The sequence below is a fragment of the Gouania willdenowi genome, chromosome 13 (genome assembly GCF_900634775.1).
Source record: "Gouania willdenowi chromosome 13, fGouWil2.1, whole genome shotgun sequence".
NCBI lineage: Eukaryota > Metazoa > Chordata > Actinopteri > Blenniiformes > Gobiesocidae > Gouania > Gouania willdenowi.
The window spans coordinates 2,176,294-2,191,409 of NC_041056.1; the positions used below are offsets into that span (position 1 = coordinate 2,176,294).

At 37.6% G+C, this 15,116-nt stretch overlaps 2 protein-coding genes across 6 annotated transcripts in view; one reads left to right on the plus strand and one right to left on the minus strand.

The window, feature by feature from the left end:
* Window positions 1–1,522: 1,522 nt before the first annotated feature.
* LOC114475069 (actin cytoskeleton-regulatory complex protein PAN1) lies at window positions 1,523–9,651 on the plus strand. 2 transcript variants are annotated; one of them, XM_028465772.1, is made up of 7 exons: window positions 1,523–1,701; window positions 3,146–3,347; window positions 4,382–4,479; window positions 6,573–6,729; window positions 6,795–6,938; window positions 7,424–7,471; window positions 7,782–9,651. In XM_028465772.1, the coding sequence occupies exons 2-7, from the start codon at window positions 3,206–3,208 to the stop codon at window positions 8,471–8,473; spliced, it is 1,281 nt and encodes a 426-aa protein (XP_028321573.1). In that variant the 5' UTR covers window positions 1,523–1,701; window positions 3,146–3,205; the 3' UTR covers window positions 8,474–9,651. The 2 variants fall into 2 exon arrangements, with proteins under 2 accessions (XP_028321573.1, XP_028321574.1); XM_028465773.1 differs by having other exon boundaries at window positions 4,385–4,479.
* A 1,419-nt stretch (window positions 9,652–11,070) lies between these two features.
* LOC114474862 (leucine-rich repeat and fibronectin type III domain-containing protein 1-like protein) overlaps window positions 11,071–15,116 on the minus strand; it is a 122,207-nt gene continuing 118,161 nt past the window's right edge. For 3 of the 4 annotated variants that reach the window (XM_028465433.1, XM_028465431.1, XM_028465432.1), the window contains 5 exons: window positions 14,535–14,718; window positions 13,746–13,962; window positions 12,932–13,183; window positions 12,481–12,517; window positions 11,072–11,659 (listed from right to left, as the gene is read on the minus strand). In XM_028465433.1, coding sequence (XP_028321234.1) covers window positions 13,065–13,183; window positions 13,746–13,962; window positions 14,535–14,718 — 520 coding nt within the window. In that variant the 3' untranslated portion in view covers window positions 11,072–11,659; window positions 12,481–12,517; window positions 12,932–13,064. Of the gene's footprint in view, window positions 11,660–12,480; window positions 12,518–12,931; window positions 13,184–13,745; window positions 13,963–14,534; window positions 14,719–15,116 lie in introns of all 4 variants that reach the window. The other variant, XM_028465434.1, reaches the window with a different exon arrangement.

Consider the following 15,116-nt stretch of genomic DNA (forward strand, 5'->3'; position numbering starts at 1 on the left):
CATGTTTGTATTTTTCATTCTTTCTCACAGATTGTAACACATAGAGCAACTCACTGTGGAGCAATTGTAACATTTAACACCACAAACGCAACTCTGTCTGTGAGAAGCGCTACATAAATAAAGTTTACTTACTTACTGCAAAGATACAAAAACGACAACAGGAATACAGAAAACCACGCAAAACAACAACATGAACACACAAAATGATAGAAACACACAATAATGAAAAACAAAAACAAAAAAACAACAAAATGAAAGAGAAAAAAACACACAAAATGACAACAAAGACCCACTAAATGACAGAAACACACAATTACTTAAAAATGTACAAAATGACAGAAAAGGTCACAAAACAAAGCAAATACAAATAAAGACAACCAAATGCACACAATGACAGGAGGCATGTATACACACAAAAAAGACCAAATAAAAACAAAAAATACACAAAATGACTGAAAAATACACAAAATGACTCCTAAAACACACTAAGGCCATGGTTTTTTCCTGTATTAATGTTCCAAATGGTTATTATTCCTGTCTGTAACGCTCAGATCATTACGTCTCATTTATTGAAAGCTGTTCATGTTTGCATCTTTATTTTGTTCTCAGAGATTGTAAAGACAACATACACACAAACATGGGAACAGAAACACACAATAATGACTCAAAAAATACATAAAACAACACAATGACAGCAAACATAATCCATCTCTCTTTCCTTCCCTCATGTTTCACTGTTTTAACATCATGTGTTGCGCCCCCTGCTGGTAGAACGGAGCATTACACAGAGCAGAAAATACGCATTTTCCACTAAACCAGGGTCTGTGGCGCCCCCGTGTGGACAAACACGGAACTGATAAATGTCATTTCCTCCTCCTTCCTTTTCCACATCGGACAGAAAATGGAGGAGGAAACATTTGACAAAAACAATCCCAGCATGCACATCTTTGATCATCACCTGACACACACACACACACACACACTAGTGTGGGCCCTAGCACAGGGAAAAATAAAATGCTTTGCTTAGAATGTGTTGATGATCAGCGTTCGCATTGTCAGTTTAGATTTTAATTAAAATACCTTGTTATGAGTAAAAAAACTGATGTTTAATTAATTTTATATACATACATATATATAAATATGCGTTATTATGGGGCTTTTTCCGCCTGTGACACGATTCAGAGTCGACAGGCGTGAAGAAGACCAACATGTTTTATATGTATAGATATTTATTGGTAAAAAAAAGAAAAGAAGTCACATGTTGTGTAGGTGATTGTGTTTACTTGTTATACAATAAAATTGGGGCGTACAATCTTATCGTGACTTGTGTTTTTATGGCCTCACAGACTTGGTAAAGAGCAAGAGTTCAGTGTATTTTCATTAAATATTATACATCACCTCTGATTATAAGTATGTAAATAATTAAAAAAAACCTCCTAAAAAGCGCACATAATGTGATTTTAACGTGGTTTTGTGTGAGTTATTGAGCTGAAGGCCCTGCAGGCTGCGCTACGCCCCACGGCCGCTAGGGGCGCACCACGAGCGCCAAATGTAGCGTAAAAAAAGACGGCGCGTCGCGCTAGCGGAGTCTGCGCACTACTGCTTTCCCTCTCCGTCACTGCGAACTTTCGGGAGCGACGCGGAGGACGGAGGAGGAGGAAGGAGAAGGAGGGGACGCCGCTACCGCCGCCATTTTCCGTCGTAAGTATCCTGAAAAACGTCGTGTTTTCTCCTCCCTGCGCAGCACAATCCGCCATTGTAGCTCAGCCACGGCGATTAAACGCCCGAACGCGCACAAAACGAGCCTCGTTCGTGCTCCATCTCGCCCGAAACCGACGACACGGGGCACGTGACCGCCGTGAGAGCCGGTGTACGCGTGCTGACGGACGGTTATCGGTGTAAAATCCGGGTTAAATGTTCCGGACATGGCGGATAGTTGAGAGCTCAGTGATCAGTGAAGCTACAGCAGCTCAACAAAGAGACGAGAGGAGGCTGCTGATTGGCTGCCACGGACCACGTGTCTCCACTTAATGCTTAAAAATAATGAAAAAAAAAAAAAAAAGAAGAACGATCGCGTTGAGACAGTGAGCGTGACGTCACGACGCAAACATCGTTATAATTTTATCAATTCTTAAAAATACGAGAAAATAATTAAAAGGACAGATAAATACATACAAAATAAATATTTAATGCCAAAAAATAATCAACGATCGCGTTTACATTGAGCGTGACGTCGCGACGCAAACATCTTCCCTATTAGGATTTTATTGATTAAAAATACAAGTAAATAATTCTCTAATGTTGTTTTATTTTTCAGTAATGTTTCATACATGATTTAACAATCAACATATTTCGAGTAAACATGACGTCACGAAACATGCAGTTTTTTTAAATACTGTCAATAATTTCAAAAATAAAAATAAATTCATAATAGCAACTATATCAATATTAGCATTTTAAAATTAATTGAAAACTAAAACATTAAATTGTTGTCATAGTACTTGTTTAATATGCTTTTTTTTTTTTTACAAATCAACATAAAATTAAACTAGATTACTAATGTCTACTGTAAACATGGTGTAATAATAAGCTGTGTTTTATTTCTAATAATATAACAGTGATATTAATAATAATCATCTTTATTCTTTTATTCATCATCTGACCCACTTGTTCCTGTTCAGTGTCGCAGATACCAATGTTAATGAATAAAATAAATTCTTTATTTTTTATTGTTTAACATGTGCTTTGATAAAAAAAATAATAGTAATAAAAATTGAGATCAATAAATCTTGTAAGAACATTTTAATTAATATATTGTTCAATGTAAAATGTGAAATATTATAAAAGGCAAAATTGACAGTAAATGTAATGTCAGAAAATAAGCACTGATGTCTTATTGTGCAAAAATTACATTTAATATCTAAAAATAAATCCATTAAATAGAGTTTTTCTTTTGTAATAATTAGAAAATGAAATATAAATGTAATAATTAATTTAATAACATAAAAAAAGCATATACTTTTTAAAAGAATTGTTAGAAATACTTGAAATTTCAACATAAAATGCCTGGGTTTGGGTTATTAAAGTAAATAAATGATGTATATTTTCATTTAAACTGTGAATAAATGAATCCTCTGTCTCACAGACGCTGTGTGTCGTGGGATCGTCAGCTTCTCTGATCCAACTCCGTCCACCACAGCGCGTCATGTCGGTCATGCTCTGTGACGATGAGGAGGAGCCTCGGCTGACGGGAGGAAGAGGACCGATCCGACCCAAGCCCAGGTTTAGCGTCAACGAGGTGCGAGTTCTGCTGCAGGCGGTGAGGAAGAACCGCTACGTCATCCTCAGTGAGTCGTCGTTTTTGTTACACTTGTGTTTATTGTAGTATTATTATTTTTCATCATAATATTATTATTATTATCATGACTCTACTGTGCAGTGTTCTTGGGTGTTTTGAAATGAGCTTTTAAATAAAATGTATTGTTATTAGTTTGCTTTTTTTTCCCTCTCTGTTTTCTTTCTTTCTTTCCTCTTCTCCCTTTCTTTTTGTCTTCTTTTTTTTGTTTCTTTTTCTTTTCTTTCTCTCTTCCTCTCTCTTATATTTCTCATCATAATATTAGAAATAAATGAATAATAATAAATATATAAATAATAATAAAATAATACATAAAAAAATAGTTAAATGAATTACTAAATAAAGTAATTATATTAAAATAATAGACAGTCGCAAATATCAAATTGAGCTATTGAGAAAACTTGAGCTATTATATTATCAACACTTTATATTTTACTTAGTATTTCAACACATTTTATTTTTAAATATATTACCCATTTGTGTTTTAATATAAAAAATATTTTGTTGCGTTACCTGAAGACGTTTTGTTCTCGTCATTAATTCATCAACATAACAAATGTGCGCCCTCATTCTCTCTCTGTGTGCTAGGTGTTACGGTTCAACTGGTGACCATGTTATCTTGTGACTGATTATTATCTGATTCGTGTGTCTGTGTGTTTATTGTGTTGAGATGAACGAGTGGTTCAGATTCATGTAAACACTGAGTGACGGTGTCACCAGTTATACCGACGACCAATTAAACTGAAAATACTTACATAAACAATAAATGTAAGCAAACAGAAAAAAGATTTAAAATAAATAATTTTAATGTCCTTAAAACACCAGAGAATGATCAGCGTGAGATGATGAAATCATTCCAAACCTTCAGTCGATGCAGGGAATGTGTTTTTTCTTTTATTTCTATCATTGTCCTCATCTGTGTTTGAACTCATGTTGATTCTCCTGCAGGACAAACTGAAACGTGTGCTAATGCTAAATGTTTCACTGAGCTTTAGCATCGTGCTAACTACCTCCTCCGTCCCTCAGCAGAACGTTTCAACCAAGGCGTGTCGGTGGAGCTGAAGAAGCAAACGTGGGCCGACATCACCAACCAGGTGAACGAGCTGGGAGAGAATTACCGAGAGGTGAGAAACGCACGTTCAGCAGCTTTAACATCACGGGCCACATTCTTCCTTAGACCTCTAGCAGATGCTCTTAAAAATGGTGTTTGTAGGAGTTTTATCAAATTACTTAGGAGCAGGGGATCATAGAGCCCTATGAAATACATGTTAACGGAATCGCAGATGGAATCATGGGATCGACCTAAATCCACTGTCTGAACCACCCCACACGCTGACTAAACCACCCCAAACGTTGACGAAACCACCCCAAACGCTGACTAAACCACCCCAAATGTTGACTAAACCACCCCAAATTCTGTCCAACCCCTCCCAAACACCTTCTTAAACACACAACCACCAGTGCCTGCTTAACTTTGCTGTGCCTGGGAAATTCTGCCTGTTTCTCATGTAGCGCTGCATCGCTCTGTGAAAACATGAGTCAGCTTTAATCAGCTTCACCTGCTCAGAGCGTTTAAACATCTCATCAGAGTTACAGAAGATCTGTGGATGAAGTTGTTCTGTTGTTGTGGACGAGACCATTGATACCAGGTGTTATAGACTCTGAAACATCATAGATGAATGGTAAATGGTAAATGGACTTGATTTATATAGAGCTTTATCACCACTGAAACAGTCTCAAAGCTCTTTACATATCAGCTCATTCACCCAATCACTCTCACATTCACACACCAGTGGGACAGGACTGCCATGCAAGGCGCTAGTCGACCACTGGGAGCAACTTAGGGTTCAGTGTCTTGCCCAAGGACACTACGACACATAGTCAGGTACTGGGATCGAACCCCCAACCTCTAGATCAGAAGACGACCCACTACCACCTGATCCACAGTCGCCACTGATAACTTCTGATACTGTAAAATATTCTGACCCCTAGTGGTGAAATAACTGATGCATCTTTGTGTCCTTTTATTTTTGTTTAATCATTATGGTCTGAATGATGTCATCAAGATCATTTAAATTAGGTTAATTTAATTTAAGTTGATCAGAACTTAAACAATATATTTGATCAGATTCAGTAAACTATTGATCCCTGAGGGGAAATATGGTGACATTAATGCTGCTCTCATACATTATTATATGACATATAAATAATTAAAAAGGAGTGGTCAGAATAATCCATGTCACTACGACTTATACAATGGTGAAAAATAGTATTTATTCAGCCACCAATTGTACAAGTACTGCCATTTAAAAAGATGAGAGGCCTGTAATGTTCATCATTGGTAAACCTCAACTATGAGAGACAAAATGAGAAAAAAAAATCCAGAAAATCAAATTGTAATTGTAATGAAATTGAAACAATTGCATGAATTTAAGAAAAAAACATGTTGCACATTAAAACATTATCTTATTCTTTAATTAAAGTTAAACCATAAAAATGTAGTATTAAGGAGTGTTTATCACACTGGTATCACTTTGAATTATTCAGTACCTTTGAAGTACTACAATTGTGGGATGTTTACAAGCGCTTCACATGTTGAATATTATACAAACATGCTTATTTTGGTTTAATACAGTGTATTTCAAAAGCCCCCACGAGGTGTCACCTGAAATGTCTAGTAATTGTTAAAAAACAAAATTACTGATTAAAATGATATTTAAAATTTTTAAATTTATTGTTTTTCAAATTAACACATCACACACAACATCAAACAATTGTATTCTATACGTGAACTTTCTAAAAGTAAATAAATAAATGTAGTTCACTGTGCGCTAATCGTGGCTACTTTGTGTTTAAAAACACACTATAACAAACAAAAACTAATTCTACAAAATAAAATGTCTCTGTGGTCACCAGAAATTAGTGATATCAAAATCAGGTCATGACCCAGAAAAGGTTGGGAACCTCTGGTTTAAGATGATGATGATGTAACAAATAATTTTAAACTGATCAAAAAAAGTGCTGACCAATCAGGAACAAGGACAATGTGGTGCAATTGTTGATTTTCAGTCAATTTTTCACACATTTTTGTGTTTTTGTACTCGTCTGTTTCATGTAATAACATTAAATATCACTTTTACAGTATTTAATGTGATTAGTAATGTCAGGTGCATTGTGGGTAACACACACTATAGCCTATAGTGATTTTGTACGTCAGGTGCGTCAGATCATGAAGAAGTGGGCGGACCTTAAATGTGACGGTAAGCGACGCATGGCCTCTATGCGCGGCCCCAACGGGAGCCACCTGAGGAAGAAGACCCTGGGCCCCGTGGAGATGATGGTCCACAAGATCCTCACCATGAACCCTGACGGAGGTGAGCAGCTAGCTGTTAGCTCAGCATTAGCATTAGCACGCTAACATCCTCTCCTTCCTCCTCAGAGGACACCTGGGACGTGGACTTTGAGGAAGAGGAGGATTTTTATAAACTCTACCACTCCAACACGTACTCGTACATCAACAACACGGAGAAGAAGTTCCCCAAAGGAGCCGCGTTTGACCTTTCACCTCAGTCTGAGCAGAGCAGTGAGTGTCGCTATTGCTACACACACACACACACACACACACACACACACACAGAACTACACAAAGACAAAAATCACTCCAAAAAGGACAACAAAAAAATACACAAGAAAAACACAAAAAATTATTTAAAGACAACGAAACTACACAAAATGCCACAAAAATGCACGAAATAACTACACAAAGACACAAAATTACAGAAAAAATATCCACACAGACAAAACAACAGACACACAAATCACAACACAAAGACAAAATTACTCCAAAATTTACAACAAAAACACATAATAGTTTAAATACAACAAAACTACACAATAACAGCAAAAATACACAAAACAACTCCACAATGACTTTACAACAAAAACACACTGAAATACAAGAAAAACACAAAAAAAAAGACGCAAAAAGACAAAATGACAACATAACTAGATCAGACAGACGGACGGAGTCGTGTGTGTGTTTTATGATTGTGTGTTTGTTTCTCGCAGAGGATCCTCAGCACTCGTCCTCTGACATCGAGCCGTTCGACGATGGAGGTAACACGACAGTAACACAACAATTACACGACAGTAACACAACAATAACACGACTTTAACACAACAATAACACGACTTTAACACAACAATAACACGACTTTAACACGACAGTAACACAACAATTACACGACACAAACACGACAGTAACACGACAGTAACACAACAATTACACGACACAAACACGACAGTAACACGACAATAACACAGTAATCCGTTAAGCACAACTGTGAGTGACATAAAACTGTGTCACGTAAAGCAAACAACTACAGTGTCAATGAAATGATACTGTAGAAATGATGTGTGTTTTCAGACTACAACATGGACCTGGAGGACGAGGACTCCTTCTCCCTCCCTCTCCCCTCCTCCTCTGCTGATGTGGTCCCTGACCGGGGTTTGCTGAGGATCCGCCCCCTCCTCACCTACTCCAGAAACACACAGAACCAAATCCAGAACCAGACCCAGATCCAGACCACATCTGAGGACCAGCAGGGGTTCTCTAAACCTCCATCAGGACCCCCGTCCCCCCCTGTAGCCTCCACCTCAGAGGCAGCGTCCTCCTCCTCCTCCTCACAAGCTCCGCCCCCTCCTCCTCCACCAGAGCCCGAGCCGCTCCCGGCTCTGCCCGCTTTACCCAAACAAGCCCCGCCTCCTCCTCTTCCTGCTCCTCCCTCTGAGCAGCCGTCCACCTCGGCCCAGTCGGACCCTCTCCCTGTGGGCTGTGGGGGGGCCCCCTCCCAGCTGGTGGTCCAGATGGCGTCCCAGAGCATGGCCCAGCAGGTGGCGAGCCGCGCCCTGCTGTCGTCGGTGTCGCAGTCCCTGGAGACCCTGGCCCAATCGGTGCAGCTCCTGGTAGAGGGCCAGACGGAGTTCGTCCAAGAGTCTCTGCTCCTGCAGAGGGAAACCCTCGACATCCTCAAGGACTTCTCCTCCACTGCCCTCGCCATGCTCAGGGGGGGCGGGGCCAGCGCCATGATGGCCACGCGCCAGAACCCAAACTTCTGAAGGATGGACGTTCTCTAACCTACAGGAACTCCTCCAGGTACTGGTTCTGTGTTCAATGCTTCCTCTGGTCCAGTAGGTGGCAGCGTTTCACCTACAATAACCCTGACCTTTGACCTTTGAACATTTCTAAGGATCTGATCGTTCAGGAATCTGAATCGGGAACGTTTGTGTGTGAAGTCGATCAATAAATCGATTAGTTTCTCTTTCACTGGATCTGAAGCTCGTCCTGAGTCGACTACTGACACTAAAAACTGGATCTGTCCACTCTGCATTTCATCCACTGTTGTATAGACCAATGGTTCTCAACCTTGGGGTGAGGACCCCCTTTACGGTCGCCAGATGCCAGATAACAATTTGAGCCCATTTTTGCTTGTTTTTTTCTCTTTCTGACAATGACAAATTGTCCAAATTTGACAATAAATTACGCCTAAAAACCCACAGAACATGCAAATTAGCTTAAAAAAATGCACAAAACGACACATAATTACTCAGCAAATACACAGAATGAAACCAAAGGACAAGAAAAAAACCCCAAAATGACTCCAAAATAGAAAAGTTGAGAACCACAGGTTTAGAATACGGAAAGGAACCCCAGACACTCCCATGATGTCGTAGATTGTTTTAAAGCGCGATAGAGAACCTTCAGGGTTTTTTTTCGCCCCCTCATGTCTTAAAGAAGTACTGCAGTTTGTTCATAGTACAGATGACAGTTCCTGGACCTTAAAAGGTTCCAGATGTCAGTCAGAGCTCAAGGACAGAAACTCTTTATTCAGAACATTGGGGATTTTTTTTTACCTTTTCTGTTTGCGTTCCATGACTTTTACTGTTATTCCTGAAATCATACCAAACATGCTCATTTTGCTTGATAGAGTTGAATACTGTTATTACTTTTATATTTATAAGCTTCAGTCTGACTCTGTAGACACTGGAAATGATGCTTCAGTCCGTGTCAGAGGGATATATTTACATTTAATTTTAAGTAAAATCACGCCTACCGACGAGTTTGTTGTGTAATGGCGTAGCATAAGATTATGAGCGTCCGTTAGCGTCACACGCTAAACACTGTCATCTGTTTCCCAGGGAAAAGTAGTGTGTGTGTGATTATGTCCTAAAAACGTGCATGTGAGGCGTTTCTGTGTCATTGGAATAAAGAAACTAATAATGAATAATTTAAAAAACAACAGTTGATTGTTTTTTCCATTTCAAAATGTAAATCCCACGTTTTCTGTGATCAGAGAAAATCAGAGTCCCTGGATCGTCTATAACTGTAACATTTATTTATGGGTGAAATTTTCATTGGGGCAGTAGCTAGCTTAATGTTTCATGTTAGCAATGCTGAATTCTTTCTCATGTTTGTTTAGCATGACGTTGCATGATGGTCATTCCACTCTGTTATCTTTTAGTGGTTTTTGCTTATTTTTACAGTTTTTCTGCAACTCCACCAAACTTTCCATATTTGAACCTATTTTCATCACTTTTTCTTGTCATATTTTTGCTCCTTTTAATATATTTTTGCTACAATACTTCCATTTCTGACACTTCTACATCACATTTCAATGCCTTTTCTGCACTTTTTCAGCACTTAGAAACCCTTTCCACCTAATGTCACATGTTGACCCATTATTGTCACTTTTACCATATTTCATGATTAATTTTGCCAATTTAACCACATTCACCATTTGTCATGCCCATTATTTGCCAGTTTAAACTGATTGTTCCAATATTGACACTATGAACTTTTTAACTGCTTTTTCTGTCTGTTTAGCAACTTTTAACCACTTTCTGTGGTTTTTAAAATCCCATTTCACCACATTTTCCACCATGTTTAGTCACTTTTAATCCATTTTTATTTCTGATTAAAACAAGGATTGTTGAAAAGCATCAATTGAATCTGCATTTGAAAGAAAACTAGATGAACTAGAAAACTAGGATTTTTCTGCTTTATTAATTAATACACACTTGATGTTTCAGTGGGTCACATTTTTACTGAAAACAATATGTTAAAAAGCTTTTTGTCCCCCATAAATGTGCCCCTATTGAAAAACTTGGCCATTTACACAAACAAATGGTGTTAATGTGTGAAGACATAAATGTGTATGTGGCGCGATTGTAATGTTGCCCATGCTAAAATAAACAGCAACTTTTAGCAACAAACCACGTTTAAAAAATCTGTGATTTTTTTTTTTTTTGTTACTTTTGACCAGATTTACAGCAATATTTGTGAAATGTTAAATGTAAATGTTAAATCTAAATGCTAAATATGAAATCTAAATGTCACGGGTGAAATTAAATATTAAGCTAATATGCAAATTCACTGTTTAGATTTTAGCATTTAAAATTTAGATTCAACATTCAGAATTAACATTTTTAGATTTGTTATTTAACATTGGCATATTTACGAGAGAAAAAAAGTATCACAAATTTCTATTTCTGTAAATCTGGTCAAAAGTAACATTTTTGTAAACAGGGTTTGTTGTTTAAAGTTGCTGTTCTTTTAGCATGGGCGACTTTGCACATAAACAACTGGCAGTGAAATGAAAACAAGGAATAAAATTCTTACATAGCGAATAAAAACAGTCGGAGAGTTTTTTTTCCAAGAAAAATATTTTTTAATTTCATTATAAATCCACACAGTTGTATTTATGAAAGCATAAAATCCTGTTCCTGTTTGTGGTCGTCTCACTTTGTGCTGCATTCAAGTTCAAATTGAAACCATCGGAGATTACGGCGTATGTCACATTCAAACACAGACACTGGCACATGGCGACGGGCGAGCGAGGAGTGACGGGAGAGAGACAGAGTACGGTGTGTGAGCGCTCGCTCGTCCGTCTGTGAAACACCAAGTTTGGAGCCGGTGTTCCCCAAGGCTGCGTCCTGGGACCACTGAAGGTTCCTTTAGAGTTCCACAAAGAACCAGAAGTAATCCAGTATTAATCCAAGTAGGAAGAACACGAGTCCATCGTCCCACTTTGATCCTTTGGCATGAGACCGTGTGCTGGAGAAAAACACGCTTCAGCTAAAAGATCCACGATGAGAAACTGGATTCAAACAATCTGTTCTAAACCCGACGCTTCCTGTTGCATATGAGAAACTCCAGATGTGGAGGAAACTCAGCGTTCACGCAGATGTTAGGAAACATCAGGACAGAGAAGAAGTGAATCATTGGCTCCAGGTGAGACTCAGCATCTGAAACACAAATAATAACAAACTCACTCAGTTTCATCCAAACAGACCGTGGGAATATTTATATAAATATTAATAATAAACAACAATAATAACAAACACCTTCAGAACAGATGGAAAGAATAGTTCTATAATTATATAAAAAAAGGTATTATTTTCTCTTGTTATGGCAGATTTTTATATTCATCATTATATCGTCAAATGTATGTTCATGTCTACAATTTGTCATGTTTTAATACATGATGACTCCATTACTCTTTACACTTTTGAACAGCTGAATCATGATTAAACAGTACAGATCGTACTCAGTGCAACACAGCCAAGGCCAGCGTCTCTGCTCACATGCAGATACACACACACACTATCAAGGAGATAAGAGTGGCGCCACATCTTCCTCATAACATATACGTCTTCATCATCCTCAAATCTTTCCACTATTGGGCATCTGACTCTCCCCTCCTCCTTACCCCAGAGTGGAACTTTGCTGTTATCTATATAAAAAGCTTAAGCTTTGAAACTGTTAGTCAGAGCGTTGGAACGGGTCTTGAACGGGTTTCGCATTTTTGCTTTGCCACCAGCCTTTGTTTTTCATTCTTTCAGGATGGAAGCTTCTTCTTTACTCCTTTTTATTTTATCTTATAATAAATCTTTTTTATAAAACCATCAATGCTCCGACTGGACTCCATCATTCAACCAGAGCAATAAATCATGTCTCCAAATGAGGTCAACCGCAAATTTTGCCGTAACACTCTTAAATTTAATACATTATTTTCAAATATGTTTTTAAAATAAATTTAAATGTATGTTAAAGTGTGCGCGCTCACCTCTGTCGTCTCCCTGAATTTTAACGTTAGAAAAAATCTGAAAAACAAAGATGGAAACAATTATTAGTGTAATAACGAGAAAAGTTACTTAAATAAGTAATGAGTAACTTAATAAACTGATAACTTTGAAAATAAGAAAAGTAATCAATTTATAAAATAAGCAATCGATTAAGTAATTTAAGTCAAATAACTAAGAAAATTACTTAATAAATAAAAAAGTAACTCAACTAAAAACTTTCTAAATAATAAAGTACTTAGGAAGTAAGTAAATTAAAAAATAATTCATTTGAATAAGTGGTGCAAGTAAACTTTATTTAAACCAAAATAGTAACATAAGTAACTCATTAAACAAGTAACAAATAAAGTTAATACCAAGTACAGTAATGAATTTATTAAATAAGTAACTTATTAGGCTATAGATGTTTAGTTCATTCATTCATTGTTTCATCACCAGATGTGGGCGTGTCTTCTGTGCCAGGGGGCAGAGCTTCTCTCCAGGTGGTGACGAATGAAAAGGTAAAAAGTGAAGAAGGTGGAGATGGAGGCGTGTCTGCTCTGTGGGCGGGGCTTCTTGTCACGTTTTGTTATTGGGAAACGCCGTCGTCATCACGACCGGGATTCAAATCCACGATGGTCGTCCCGCGCAGCGAAGCCCCGCCCACTCCATCAGCTGAAGACGGCTGGGAGGTTTTATTGGCTCCTCCTGTGGGGGCCACAGATATCACTTCATTTACTACACGTACTTTCAAAAGCTCCCATGATGCTTTTCACTCTGTATGAACTAAACCTAGTGATTTTTAAAATGATCAAATGTTACAAAAATAACTTTTCTTCTTATTTCCAGGGGTGTCAAACTTATTTTAGTTCAGGGGTCAAATACGGAGCAGTTTGATCTCTAGTGGGCCACAGACTTTACAGTATGCTGGAAAACCAGTAAAATTCAACATTATTGTTCCCTAGTTCAGTGGTTCCTGAACTTATATATATATATACATATTTTTTTTTTTCTGGGCTGAGGCATAAAATTTGAAAACAATGTGAATTTTTTTCAGAGGTAAAGCTATAGTAAGACATCAAAATGGGAAAATTTGATAGATTTTAACATGTCAATTAGTTACTGGAAACACTAAAAATAATGTCACATGCCCTCTTGTGGCCAAATTGAGGAATGACATGATTCTGTTAAATAAATCAGATCCCTTCAAAATAAAAGCACTGATCCTCTGTGCACGTATTCACAGTCATGTGACTCTTGTTTGTCCTACCTTGCATTGTGGAGGAGGAGGATGTGGGCGGAGCCAGCACGTTTGCCCCACCCCCTCCCCCGTTGGTCTGTGAGCAGACGTTAGCGTGGCGCGCCGCCGCCTTCTGCTTGTAGTGGTTACTGTGCAGCTTGTACTTCATCAGCAGGATGAAGATGAAGACGAGGACGGACGCCACGATGATGCCCCCGATGATGATGATCATAGTCCCGCCCAGAAACTGAGATTTAGAGCACGGCATCAAAACGGAAAAAAAAAACACATTTTTCTGAGGTAAGGCATAAAAATGGACATTTTTTCTAAAGTTAAAAAAAATGGAAAAAAGAAATTGAATTTTTTTTCTGAGATAAGGCATACAATTTGAAACATTTTGGATTTTTTTAGAATTTAAAAAAATGTTTTTTCTGAGATGAGGCATAAAAATGTAAAAATTGTTGCCATTTTTTCTAAAGCAAAAAAATGAGATAAAGCTATATATAGTAAAAATAAAATTGGGAAAACTGTGGACATTTTTTAGAAGTAAGGCATCAAAATTGATTTTTTTTCTGAGATAAGACTATAGTAAGGCATAAAAATGGAAAGTTTTTGGAAAATTTTTCTAAGGCATTAAATTAGAAACATTTTTGAAATCTTTTTCTGAGGCAAGGCATAAAAATTGACATTTTTTCTCAAGTAAGTTTATTTTTCTGAGATCGGGCTATATTAAAAATATTGGAGTTTTTTTCTAAGGCATAAAAATGGAAGAAAAATGTTTTTTCTGGGATAAGGCTATAGACAGGCAAAAACTCTCACCTGGTCTCTGATGGAGTGGCAGCGTCCGTACTCTGACTCGGTGCTGAAGGAAACACATCCCACCAGTTTGGTGCCGGTCAGCGCCGTCACGCCGTCGTCGTAAACGGCCAGAACACAAAGCTCGTAGTCACGTGACGACGCCAGGTCACTAAGCAGGAAGTACTTATGGTTGGCCGGAATCATCCTGGAAGACAATTTGTTAAAGAAAAAATAAAGTTTCAAAATGAATTTCATGACATTTTGTATGTGTTTTATGACATTTTGTATGTGTTTTATGACATTTTATGTGTATTTCGGTAACTTTATTTTTAAAAAACTATCGCAAGTGTTTCCTGCAGCACTTAAAACATGTCAGCACATCATTTAAAGGCTGTGAATAATGCGATGTGGGCAGAGTTGGGGTTCATCATACATGTAATTGTGTAATTGATAAGTAATATATAATTATATATAATTATAATTGTACTGTTTATACTGTTGTATCATAATAGAGTTCAGAAAACGGACTTTGTAATTGTAATTGACACAAAGACATAAAATTGGCGAAAAATATTCAAATGCCAAAAAATTAATTTAAGGCTA